A 14,349-nucleotide genomic window follows, 5' to 3' on the forward strand; every position below is an offset into this window, starting at 1 on the left:
CAAAATGAGAAAATGGTAATACCAGACCTCAATGGCCCCTTTTTAACTCTATATTTTTTATTTTATCTGTGATAAGGCAAGTGGGACATATGCCTTTCTAGAAATATCATAAATTTAGAAGTAGAAGACCCAAGAGGTTAAATAAACTACATTTTACAGAGGAAAAATTGAGTTCTTGACACGTGAAGTAACTTTCACCAGTACTAAGTGGCTGAGCTGGGATTTGAACCTATAGCCTTTGATTCCACATGCATTAGGCCACCTTGCTTGTATATTATCTAGTAGGTGAAGTAAGGCAAGTATTCAAATACCTATGATACCAGATAGTATGGTCAGTAATATCTAAATGACATAAACAATCTATTAGTTGGCATAGTGGATAGATCCAAGTTCAAATCCTGCCTTAGATACTTATTAGCTGTGTGACTCTGGGCAAGTCACTTCACCTCTGTTTGCTTTGGTTTCTTCATGTAAAATGGAGATAATACTCACACCCACCTCCCAGGATTGTTGTGAGGATCAAATGAGATAATAACTGTAAAGTGTTTAACACAGTTTCTCAGCTGAAGTAATTACCTATGTTAGTTATTATTTTAATCGTTATCATTGTTACATTACTACTAAATTATTTTTATGTTAGTGTTCAAAGAAAGGGGGGATCACATCAAGGGATATTTTGATGCAAAAGGATAGGGATGCCAAAGAAGGACATTTCATTTAGAAGAAATACAAAGAAGCAAAGATTTACAGCTAAGAAGGTGAGAAGCATGATTGGGAACAACAGATAGTCAAATCTTAATGGAATATTGAGATGAGAATAGTGAGAGCTATGGCTGGACAAAGAAATGCTAGGGTTTTCTGGTGAAGATTTTGGAATACTGTGGTGGTTGACAAGTTAGGATTCCAGTCTGTAGGCATTGGGGAGCCATTGATCATTTGTGATTGGGGATTGGTATGACCATAATAATGCTTATAAAGATGAATCTGGCAGCTATGGGTAGGATTTATTGGAGAGGGAGAAAATAAGTCAAAATAACGCAGGTCATATGGTGCTTTGAAGTTTATGAATCATTTTCCTCACAACTCTTATCTCCCACCACTCTCATCTGTGTACTTTACATTCCAGCCAAATTGGACTACTCATGGTTCTTCAGTCATAGTCCTCATTTCCTCTGCATCCCCACCCCCAATGGCTTTGCTCATGGCATTCTACCCAGCTGGAAGATAGCGTTAGAAGCTATTATAACAGTGAGTGAAAGAGCTATTGAGCTCTTGACAGGGGATCTTTCTAAGGCATAATTCACATTCCAAGAATACATTAAGGTTTTCAGGGAGATAGAGATGGGGGACAAAAGGGTCAGATAAAGATGTATGAGGTTTTTGAGCATGTGGAACTGAGAGAATAGCAGGACCTTCAACAGATATAAGCAACTCACAAGTGCAAACTGATTTGGTGGAAAAGATACTGAGTTTGAGATATTGGTGGGACATCTGGGTGGAGCTGTCCCCAGGGAGCTGGGAATATGAGATGATCTTGGGCCTATTTTTAGGGAAGTTATTAAAGATTTGCAAGTCATCAGAAAAGAAGGAGATAAAACAATAAAAGAAGAGAATATGGTCAAAGCTGAGAATGTGTGTGTCTCTTCCAGTACCTAATATGAGTCATATAAATAAATCTCATAATGCAGTGCAAAAATCATGGAATTTTCTGTTAGAGAACCTGAGTTCAAATTCAGCTTGTCATTCCCTTTGTGTTATTTGGGCAAATACACCTCATCTCTCTGGGCCTCATTTTCCTCATTTGTAAAAATGAGAGAGTTAGACTAGATCATCTCTTTGGTCCCTTTCAGCTCTAAATCTATGATCATATATTTATGTTTCTATAGATAATCAAGTGAAATACTCAACTCAGTACTGAGAGGACAAGTTCTAGTCCTGACTTGAATGTACATTAATATCATGTTCATATATCTCTTGGATTGTCTTTGTTTTTGCAATATTTATCTCACCTCATTGCCTACTCCTGTATATTTTTTTCTTTATTTCTCTGATTCTTCAAGTAATACCTAAGACCAGGCTAACATTCTACTTCCTTCATGAAGTCTTAAGAGCCCTCCAGCCCACATGTATTTCTCTGAAGTTCTATAGACATTTTGTGTCTCTGTTATGTACCTGACTAGGTGCTATCTTGTCTTGCTCTCTGTTTGGTTTGTGCTTGGCTGCATTATTTTCCTATGTAATACCACTTCTGCTACTTACAACCTTTGTGGTCACTTTTATGAGTCTCAGTTTCCCTCTTTAATAAAATGAGAAGTTTGACCATGATGATCTCCAGCTCTAAGCCTCTGTTCCAATATGGTGGAAGAGGTGGCTTTCCCATCATTTGTCTGTCAAACAGTACCTGAGCATGAAAGTAATGAGTGCTCAACAAATATTTGGTACCTCGTGTGAACTTAAGTCATTTAGTCTTTTAATATCTCTACTTCTGTCTGCAAAACTAGGGCCGAATTCATATAGATTTTGCCCATTGAGACTCTTGATTCTACTCTCAGATCATAACCATTTCTACAAATGTACTGAAGAAACCAATACAAATGCAATTTTTGCTTGTGTTCATCAAATCTAGTGATGTGTTATTGTTAATTTACAAAGTAAGATGTGCTTGTCCCTAAAGTAGTTTTGTACATTTCTAACCTATTCAAATCATCACCTTTCTCCTTTTGACAAGAAAGTAATATTCTTTATTTATCTCTCTTGGGGGTGATGACCTCAGCATTTTAATAATATTATTCAGGTTTTTTAAAAAAGGGGAAGGATTTGTATGTAGAAAAATATTTAAAGTAGTTCATTTTGTGGGGGGCAAAGAATTGGAAAGTAAGGGGATACCCATCAATTGGTAATGGCTGATCAAGTTATAGCATATGATTTTTATGGAATATAATTGTGCTGTATGAAATGACAAGCAGGAAGAGTTCAGAGAAACCTGAAAAGACTTACATGAACTGAAGCAGAGTGAAGTAAGAAGAACCAGGAGAATACTGTACACAATGGCAGGAATACTGTACAATGACTATGATCATCAATACGATGATCCAAAACAATCCCTAAGGTCCATGATTTTTTAAAATGCCATCTGCTTGCAGAGAAAAGACTGGTGAAGTCTGAGTACAGATAAAAGCAAACTTTTTTTCATTTTCTTTATTACTTTTTTGTTCAAATTTCCTTCCATGAAAGGATTAATGTGGGAAAATGTTTTTCATGATTGCACATATAAAATCTTAATCAGATTGCTTACTATTTCAGTAGGGAAGTCAGGGGAGACTTTTAGACTCATAACTGATGTTGGAAATTGTTTTTAACATATAAATGGGAAAGAAATAAAATAAAATTTTAAAGCATGAAAATATTATTCAGGTTTTTGTTTGGACATTTTCCAGCTCTACTGTTAATTGTATTATGCCAGAAGTATATATTAAGATTGACATCACAAGGGTTTTGATTTTATTATATGTGTTCTTTGTATTTCTTTGACTTCTGGATGTATATTACCATACATACTCCTTTTTCTTGATAAGTCCTATGCTTTACATGTCCTATTTGAAGAACAGTATATTTGTCTTCATTGCCTACATCCACTGGGCCACTTTGACCTCTAAATTAAAGCTCAAAGACTTCAATCTCTATTCTTCCTCACACACAGTAAAAATTTTATAATTATCAAATCCAAATGATATTTTGTTTTCATTGGGAAAATCTCCATGAGGTGAGGAAGCACATCAAAGTGTTAATATATTTCGATACAGTTCTCACTTTGATTTGAAAGCTATATTCATTTCTATTCAAGAATTATGATGGCATGGGTAGCCAGGTGGCTCAGTGGAAGAATTCTAGGCTTGGATACAGGAGATCCTGGGTTCAAACCTGACCTTAGATACTTTCTAGCTGAGTCACCCTGGGAAAGTCACTTAACTCCCCATTGCCTAGTCCTCATTGCTTCTTCTACCTTAGAACCAATGCATAGTAATGATTCTATGAGGGAAAGTAAGAGTTTTTTAAAAATGAATTGTAATAATACTTTTAATATTAGAAAGAATAATAGTGAATTTAAACTCATATGTTTATATATTAATAGTTATTATTATTGTTATTATATAAATATATATATACCATTTGGGTTTAGCCAAGGATTTACTTCACTGGCATAAAACAATGTAAGATTCTTCAAAGTTTAAAAAATACATATTATATTTCTATATCTAATATAATATGTATTATACTACAGAAATAATGTAGAGCACCACTCTGGGGGCCCTATTAATATTTAACACACTAGATATTCTTATTGAAATCAACATCAATATTGTTTATTGGTCCCAAGGCAGAAGAGTGATAAGGACTAGGCAATGGGGGTTAAGGGACTTGCCCAGGATCACACAGCTAGGAAGTATCTAAGGCTAGATTTGAACCCAGGACCTCCCATCTCTAGGCCTGACTCTAAATCCACTGAGCTGCTTATCTGTCCCCAAGGTATACCTTTTTTTAAAGTAAGTTTGAGAAGCCAAGGGATATATAGTAGCTTCTTAAAAATATTTCCTATATGTCAAATCATTGTCTACTCAGAACTAAAGATAATAATGCCAATATATCAATACTAGAGAGAAAAAGAAATTAGAAATGAAAATTCCAACTGGTGCTTCTTAAATTTATGACTGATATATGACCACCAATTTACAGGCACATTCAATTCATTTTCCAAATGATTCCTTATTCCCATTTTCCTTATTATTTTAATATTTTTATTTTAGATATTAAATATATTTTATGAATTAATATATATATATATATATATTCTTTATTTCCAAAGAATTCCTTAGTTATCACCCAGATCAAAAAGTAAAATAATAGAACTTTATGAGTCAGTGGGAATTCCAGGGGTTATCTCATAGGATCATAGGATTTAGAAGAGAATAGGGATCTTAGATGATTCCCTCATCTTACAACTGAGAAAACTCAGACTTAGAGAAGTGAGATCACACAGCTTGTGTGAAGACTCAAACCCATACCTTTTAGCTGCTATATCATATTGTTTCCTTGGTTGATAATACATTTGGACCATCATCAAATTTCCCCTGGCCTCTGTTTTAGCCTCCCAAATGCCCAAAGCAAGCAAACCACTTGGACAAAGAATCATTCACCAGATTTATTTGAAGTCTAAGCTTTCTGAGTTATACACGTGCACAAATGATTCAGTCGGTGGGAACCTCTCACTTTTTTTTTACACTCTTCAAACTGAAAATAGTGCTAAAGAGGTTTGCATAATGCATGTCCATGGAAATGCTGAGGCAATTCTGACTTTCACAGTGCGAGGAGGTACCATTGAGTCTTTCTGAGTTTCTTATTCATCTAGATAATCAAGCTTGCCTTTTCACTGCAAACCTTGCCCAGTGAAAGATGTACTCAAACAATTTGGGGGGATAAATTATCACTGGCACTTGGCAGGACACTGTTATCGTCTTTGAAATACCTGATGAGATCAGACCTGCTCTGTTGAGCTTGAATTCTGTGAGGGTGTTGCATTTTATTGTACTTGCTCAGGAATGTGATAAATTTTCTCTCAGGGCTAGTGAGATAACTGGAAAACAGGAGCTTTACATTCTCTTGTACAAATTTTGTTGCAGTCAGTATTGGGGGTAATAAGAAAGAACAGAATGAAGATTTGAGGGCAGGAGTAATTTCCAGTTTGTCTTTGTTTTCCCAGCACCTAGTCCAGTGAATGACACATAGTAGGTGCTTTTTAAAAAATGCTCTTTGATTGATTGGCAAGTAGCCTTTGTATCCAACTGAGGGACTTGTCCACTGATGGCTTGAATGGTTGGACAGGGCCAGTATTATTACTTTAATGGAAAGGGACAGACAAGAGTGCCAGTAGAGGGCAATATTCCTTTACTGTTGAATTTCTTCAATCTCTTAATAAAAGCAACCTCTGCAGCAAGTGAAAGCCAGAACTCATATACTTCTCTTTCTCTCTCTCTCTTGTTTCTTTCCTTACAGGAGCCATCTTTTTTTTTTCTTTTGGAATCTCAGTATTTTATAAGCCCCTTCTCCAGTTTGTTAGAGCTGGACAAGCCCTAACAAGCTCCCTCCCAACTCCCACCCCCCCACCCCAGTTCCCCCTCTGCGATACAGTACTGTATTGCTATGTTCACAGTAAAAAGGACTTCTGATTTCTGAATGAACATTCTATGTGACTTCAGTCTCTGATGAAACTGAACTATACACCCTAGTCAAAAACCATGAAATTCCTTCAGTCAGTCGGCTGTATTGTTTTGTTTTGTTCTGTGGTTTGGGCAATGAAAAGATTTTTCCCACTCCATCATAACTGGCATCACACATCTAAACTAACTCATTAATGGACAGTAGTAGATGACCGAGGCCCGGAACATACAGCAGAGAAGGTGATGGTTCTATAGGTGTATATTTTGTAATGCACTTTGGGATAGAGAAATAGAAAATCACAAACCTAAAACAAATGTCTTCTATGTACAGCGTGTGGGAATTGAAGGAGTAGGATAATTACCCATTCCTCTTTTCTCTTTCTTACTTTAGTTTGCTCAGTTGCTGCTTCTCCCTGGAGATATCCCATTCCTTAAACCACTTTCGAGGGATGTTCACATTTGATAACTTTGAAAAAATGGGTTTCAAGAACAAAGATGCTTGCTCTTTACCTACATGCCATTGCAGTAATCTTTGTGCCCCTTCAATACATACTATTACCCATAAGATACTGTAATATTACCATAACAGCTGTAATATTTTATGAATGCGTTAACAGCAATGCAGGAGTTATGTTTCCAGGCAGGTGATGGCTGAACAATCACCAAATTAAAAAAAAAAAAGTTCCTGATTTCAAAAGCACAGCTGAAACATTTGTACAAATATACACAAAAAGAAAGGAAAAGGGGGAAAAAACCAACAGCAAAGAGTTCTGACACTGGAAAGCCATAATAACACATAGTTTCTGCTAAAGTCAGTCTTTATCACCCTGGACATGTCTCCTAGCTGGGATGTGGTAGCTACTGTGAGGAAGTAATATCCGAAATACATCAAGAAACATCTTTGGGTACTGGACTTTGGTTTCCCCTCCGGAAATGTTAACCGTGTTAAAGAAATGTTTTATTCCAAACAGTGAGCACATCAGAAAACAAAATAAGACCTCTCCAGGTAGACAATCCTACCAAAGATCCCCTCTAGAAAGTCCTCTGCTAGATAAGGGGAATTCATGGGTTACACCATTACCTCAAATGATGGAAACAAGTGCTGGTGACCATGCATATTATGTGGATGTTGGATGCAGAGACTGGGTGAGAGACAATGAATGGAATCTCATGCAATCAAAATTCAAGTTTACATATGGTCCTATTATTGTGGCCAGGAAAAAATGCATACACCTCAGGATGGGGATTGAGAAAGCCAAAGGACCCTTTCCCCGCAAAGGGTGACATTCATTATTGACATCTCTGGTTTAGGTTGGCTTTTGAGAACTTAGCTCTGAGATGTGATGGTGGCTTAATAACAAAATGCTATTTATTTTAGGCCCTCCTAAAAGATGCATTAGGGTTAGTGGTGAATGATGGGATTCAGGAAACAGATCCCCTTTTCCTAGCCCTTATGTTGAGAGGCTTTAATATAAGGAAGGGGTGGGTTGGGGTCCCAGTGAACTAAATGTCCAGGGATTTGAAGGCAACCAATTCCTTTAAATATAACTGACCTAATAAAAATAAGCCAACAAGAAAGGAAAGTGTGTGAAAGAGAACAAGTGATCATAATGTCTGAGGCGTAGAGGGAAGCTCAGTTAGACACTGGGGGAGGCGGCAGGCCAGGACGCCGGGTTTGAATGATTTTTGGCTTTGGAGAATTCTTTGGATCCTCTTCTTCCTCGATGTCGCTGTCACATACATGAACCACAACACTTGGGGTGGACTCTGTTCCTGCATGAAGTTCATACTTCTCCCCTGAAAAGCCAAATAAATGGAAGAGATTGAAAAAATTGGACTATTCTGGACCACTAGCCTTGGAGGCTGAGCATCACCATTCTCCCAGGCACCCCAACTCAGAACCTCTGTACCATCTTTTACTGCTCATTTTGACCCCACATGTCTGCTGTCCTCATGTCTACCTTCACATGTCTCCTTATTCTCTCCACCTACACAGTCACTACCTAGTTCACCCTTCCCTGGACAAGAGCAGCATTGATCTCCTCATCACTACTCAATTTTCTCCTTTCTTAACTGTGGATTCAGAATAAATATCCTGTGATTAGTTTGTGATTTTCTATTTCTCTATCCTAAAGTGCATTACAGAATAACATTCCTTTCAGCATTAAATCTGTAATCATAAGTGAAGCATGGCCCAGTGACCAGAGTGCTAGATTTGATGTTAGAGGGCATGGCTTTGAATCTTGGTTCTTCTACATATTACCTATAAGACCTTGGGAAAGTCACTGATCTCTAGGCTTCAGTTTCCTCCTCCACAAAATGATGGAGCTGGATCAGATGGCCTCTAAGACCTCCGGCAGAGATAAATTTACTCACCTGTTTGTCTCCAAAGACTTGTATGGCTGTATAACAACTTTGTTCTCAAAGGGAGTCAAGGAGTCTACAACTGACTTTCTGCATGACTAAATCACCTTTAATCAACCAATCAAACAAAATATTTATTAAATATCTACTCTAAGCTGGACACTGTGCTATGTTGCACTTGAGATTCAAAAGGCAAAGAATTGAAACAATCTCTACCCACTGAGCTTACATATTAATAGGACACAAGACTATCTAATAATACATATGGCATAAATATAATGTGAATGAATACAAATATATACAAAACAGTTAAATACAAGATAGTTTGGGAATTAAGACATTAGCAGAGAAAGGTCAAGGAAAATCTTTATGCAGAAGATAATCTTTGAGTTGTCTATTAAAGGAAGCTGCTTGGTCATTCAGTTGTGTCTGACTCTTTGTGACCTTGTAGAACAAAGCATTCCAATGCTTTTCATTGGGTTTTCTTGGCAAAGATACTGAAGTGGTTTGTTGTTTCCTTCTCTGGTAGATTAAGGCAAACAGAGGTTATGTGACTTTCCCAAAGTCATACATATGAGGCCAAATTTGACCTCAGGTCTTCTTGATTCCAGGCCCAGTGCTCTATCCACTGAGCCCCCAGTTGCTCTATGATGTTAGAAGTAAGGAGGAAGTGCATCCAATCAGTGTGGAGGGATAATGCAAAGGCCAAGATTGGGGAGAGAAAGTGTTCAATAGGAAGAATAGGGAAAAAAGCCAGCTTGGCTGGATGGCAAAGTGGAAGAGACATTCAAGGGTCTAGAATGATAGGTTGGGACTGGATTTAAAAGCTAAAAAGGGGAGTTTCTTCCTATTTTATTCCAGAGGCAATAGGAAGCCAGTGGAGTTGGTTGAATAGGGAAAGCATGTGGTTAGGTCTATGCTTAAGAAAAACTACTTTGAGAGCAGTGAGTGGAATGAACTGGAGTAGAGAGAGACTAGGACCAATAAGGAAGCTCTAAGGGTTGGTTCATTTAGTAAATATTTATTGGACTCCTGCTATATACTATGGGAGCTACAAAGATGAATAAGGTATGGCTCCCTGGATGTATAAGCCAAGACTACCTACCTATCTGAAAACAAGAGTAACTTATTCAACTAAAAGACAGAGAATTTAAAGCTGGAAAGGATTTTAGAGATTGCCTCTTGTCAATTAATCAACAAATATTTATTAAGTGCCTACTATGTTTCAGACATTATTCTAGGTAATGAAGATTCAAGGACAAAAACAAAACAGATGCCAACCCTCAAGAAGCCCATATGCTTCAGGGGGAGATAATACATTGATACAACACCCTCATTTTGTGGATAAAGGAAGAAACGGAAGACTAGAGAGAAATGACTCACCTAAGTTTGTAGGGGAAGTAAATAAATAAGCAGCAAACGTGGAATTCAAACTCAGGTCCTTTGGCACTAAATCTTACATTCTTTTCACTAAATCATACTGTACAAAACTATTTGGAAATCTACTCCATCCTTATTATATACTGTTAATAAATTATTAATTCTTATATGTGGCAGCTAAGTGACACAGGGGAAAGAGCATTGGATTTAGAAAGACTCATTATAAATTAAAAAAAAACTAGCCTCAGGCACTTCCTAGTTGTGTGATCCTGGGCAATCACTAAACTCTATTTGCCTCAGTTTCCTCATCTATAAAATGAGCTGGAGAAGGAAATGGCAAAACCACTTCCATATCTTTGCCAAGAAAATACCAATGGGGTTACAAAGAGGTAGACATGATTGAAAAATGACCAAACAATAACCAATGTAACATTTTATGGTTTTAACAAACTTTGTGCTACAATGAATTTTTTCCCTTTCATATCCTATCTAAAATCTTACTTTCTATAGGAGGTGTTTCCTGATTCCCATAATTCTAGCACCTTCCATCTACTGATTATCTCCAATTTATTCTATCTATAGTTCTCTCCTGGCTTCAGTCTTCAATCATCAAAAGCTTTTTGGACATCTCCTACTTGATGTCCCCTAGATATTTTCAATCATCACATTTAAATGAGAAATCATCACCTCATTCCTGGACTATTGCAATGACCGTATGGTTGGGATTTCTGCCTAAAGCCTCTCCCTCCCTCCCATCTAACATCTAATATGCTCTCAGTGAATTTCTTAAAGTATAGGTCTGACCATGATACCTTACTCCCACTCAATTAACTCCAGTGGTTCCCTATTTTATAAAATTAAAATAACTTCCTCCTTTGCATTTAAAGGTCTTCATTATCTGACCCCTTCCTACCTTTTCATTCTTCTGACATTTACTCCCTTTACCCATTCAATGATCCAGCAACACTGGTCTAATCAGATCCTTTACATGATTACACATGTAAAATCTATATCAGATTGCTTTTTAAAAATCTATATCAGATCAATGAAGACCCTGGATGATGCATGGATATGCCCAAACACACATTAAGAAATAAAATAAAACTAATAAAACAAGGGAGGAATCTCTTATAATCAGAGAGATGAAAATCAAAACAACTCTGAGGTATCACCTCACACCTAGCAGATTGGCTAACATGACAGCAATGGAAACTAATGAATGCTGGAGGGGATGTGGCAAAATTGGGACATTAATGCATTGCTGGTGGAGTTGTGAATTGATCCAACCATTCTGGAGGGCAATTTGGAACTATGCCCAAAGGGCACTAAAAGACTGTCTGCCCTTTTACCCAGCCATAGCACTGCCAAGTTTGTACCCCAAAGAGATAATAAGGAAAAAGACTTGTACAAGAATAGTCATAGCTGCGCTCTTTGTGGTGGCAAAAAATTGGAAAATGAGGGGCTGCCCTTCAATTGGGGAATGGCTGAACAAACGGTGGTATATGTTGGTGATGGAATACTATTGTGCTAAAAGGAATAATAAAGTGGAGGAATTCCATGGGAACTGGAACAACCTCCAGGAATTGATGCAGACTGAGAGGAGCAGAACCAGGAAAACATTGTATACAGAGACTGATACACTGTGGCACAATCCAATGTAATGGACTTCCCCACTAGTGTCAATGTAGTGATCCTGAACAACCCAGAGGAATCTACAGAAAGATCTAGAGAAATCTAGAGAAAGAACACTATCCACATTCAGAGGAAAAACTGTGGGAGTAGAAACACCGAAGAAAAACAACTGCTTGACTACATGGGTCAAGGGGGGATGTGATTGGGGATATAGACTCTAAATGAATATCCTAGTGCAAACATCAACAACATGAAAATATGCTCTGATCAAGGACACATGTAATACCCAGTGGAATTGCACATCAGGTACAGGAAGGGTGGGGTTAGGGGTGGGAGGGATAGAATATGATTTTTTGTAACCAAGGAATAATGTTCTAAATTGACTAAATAAAATAAAAATAAATAAATAAATAATTCAGTTTGACCAAAAAACAAAAAACAAGGGAAGTTGTATATTTAAAATGCCAAATGAGAAGTACAGGAATTCAGAAGAGTCAGGTGAGGCATCCTGTGAAGATTCTACAGAAGGGGTGGAATGGTGTGGTGATGGTGGGAGGAGGGGACCCTGGATTTGGTTTCTTTTGAATTTGATCTGGGTTCAAATCCTAACTCTTCTACTCACTAAATATGTGACTTTGGACAAGTCATTTATCTCAGGCCTCAGTTTCCTCATCTGGGAAAGGGGAAAATTGGACTTAATGGACATTAAGTTTTCTCCTTTTTAAACCTCTAAGAAAGAAGAGCAGCAAGGACTAGGCAAATGGAATTACATGATTTCCTCAGGGTCACACAGTTAGGAAATAACTTTGATCAGATTTTGAACCCAGTTCCTCTAACTCCAGGTCTGTTGCCAAATGCACTTTGCTACCTAGGGGCCCCTAAGAGTTCTTATGGACCTAAATTTACAGTCCTTTGAAACTAAGGAGGTATTTGTCTACCTTGTCTGGTGACATTGGGCAAACAAATTGCCCTCTCTGTAAAATCAGTAAAATGAGGGAGTTGGGCTTGATGGAGTCTAAGGTCCTGTCCAGTGTTAAATCTTATCCTATGATTTTGACCTTGAAAAATGTATGGGATTTTTGCAAAAAGAAAGGAGAATCACTAAATGTCAAGAAGCCAGCTTCCTCCCACACTATAAATTGGAGACAAAGCCAGCTTCTGTTCCCAGGAGTCAGAGCCTGAGTGGGCACCAAGATGGACCTGAGACAGAACTCTTTATCTGCCATCATCACTGTGCAATTCCCACCTCCTGCTCCCTTACCTGTATCCTTCTCTTATAGCTAAAAAATTCTCAGCTCTTATTCATTAGAAGAATCAGAATTCAAACCCAGAATCCAAATACAGTGCTTTTGCCACTAGGCATTATGCCTTTCAGTGGCTGAACTACCATTAAGCTGGTGAAAACAATTACTCAGTTCATGATTCTAAGCCAGTAATTTTATGTAGGCTTTTAATGTAACCAAATGAATTCACCAGCCTTTATTATCATTTATCTGGTGGTATGAATAGGTCAGGAATTTAGAGACGGTCCCAGGTCTTATGCAATATGATTCATATTTGGAAGTTTTACAAATTTCTAATAAAACAAGGTAGGTGATATATCCAAAGTGCCAAATGAGAAATATCGGCACTAAATATAGTAGGAATTTAGTACAAGTTATTGATAAACTGACTGGCTGATTCTCATTGGGGAAAAAAAGACATGCTATTCAATAGTCTTACTTTTCAGCTGTCCTCTAATGCCTTGTTTTAGCATGACATGGAGTGCGAGCACTGAAAGACTACTCAAACTAAAAGCAATGGATTCTGTGTTTGTCCTTCAAGAATCAGCCTGGAGAACTTTGGAGAAACTATGAGAGGAGGAGCTTAGGATGCACTGGTTCAAATTCTGACTTTAAGACTCAGTGGAGGAGGAAGTTTGAGAGTTAGACCTAGGGTTGGGAGAGCCTGTTCAAATCTGTCTTCAGATACTTCCTAGCTGTGTGACCCTGGGCAAATCACTTAACTCTCATTGCCTAACCCTTATTGCTCTTCTGTCTTAGAACAAATACACAGTATTGATTCTAAGATAGAAGGTTAAACAACAATAAACTTACTGGCTGTCTGACCCTGGGCAAGTCACTTAAGTTCTGAGTACTTCTACAAAATAAAGAGGTTGGACTCAATTGTTCCTAATGTGCCTTCTAAGTCTTTAGATATGAAGCTAAGAATATGAAAGGCCTGGCAACCAGGTAATGAATAGTTTGTCCATAGCAATTCAGGAGATCTATGGCTTGGAGAAGCTTTTCTCTGCATTGGTAGAAATTTTCATTCCAGAGAAACCAAAGATTTTTTGAAGTCTTGAAGAAACATTCTTATTAAAAGTTATACTTAGTTGAACCTCTCAAATCCCATTATTCAAACATATCTTTAAATTTATACATTCCATTTAATTCATTTTGATTTAATCCCAGAAAGAGGGATATTCACATGTACAAATAGGTTATGAGGGAACCTTTTTGGCCATGGTAAATAACACATTGGGCAACTAGGTGGCACAGTGGATAGAGTGCCATTCTTCGAATCAGAAACTCATCTTCCTGAGGCCAAATTTGGCCTCAGACATTGACTATGTGATCCTGGGCAAGTCACTTCACTCTGTCTGCCTCAGTTTCCAATCTGTAAAATGTGCTGGAGAATGAAATGGCAAACCACCCCAGTATCTTTGCCAAGAAAATCCCAAATGGGGTCATGAAGATTTGATCACAATTAAAACAAA

The 14,349-nt window shown here is 37.6% G+C and overlaps 1 protein-coding gene across 7 annotated transcripts in view; it reads right to left on the reverse strand.

The window, feature by feature from the left end:
- Positions 1–5,186: 5,186 nt before the first annotated feature.
- Positions 5,187–14,349, reverse strand: part of RCAN2 (regulator of calcineurin 2) — a 385,895-nt gene continuing 376,732 nt past the window's right edge. For all 7 annotated transcript variants that reach the window (XM_016431112.2, XM_056818351.1, XM_056818352.1 and 4 more), the window contains one exon: positions 5,187–8,012. In XM_016431112.2, coding sequence (XP_016286598.1) covers positions 7,849–8,012 — 164 coding nt within the window. In that variant the 3' untranslated portion in view covers positions 5,187–7,848. The remainder of the gene's footprint in view (positions 8,013–14,349) is intronic.

The sequence above is a fragment of the Monodelphis domestica genome, chromosome 2, assembly GCF_027887165.1.
Source record: "Monodelphis domestica isolate mMonDom1 chromosome 2, mMonDom1.pri, whole genome shotgun sequence".
Classification (NCBI taxonomy): domain Eukaryota; kingdom Metazoa; phylum Chordata; class Mammalia; order Didelphimorphia; family Didelphidae; genus Monodelphis; species Monodelphis domestica.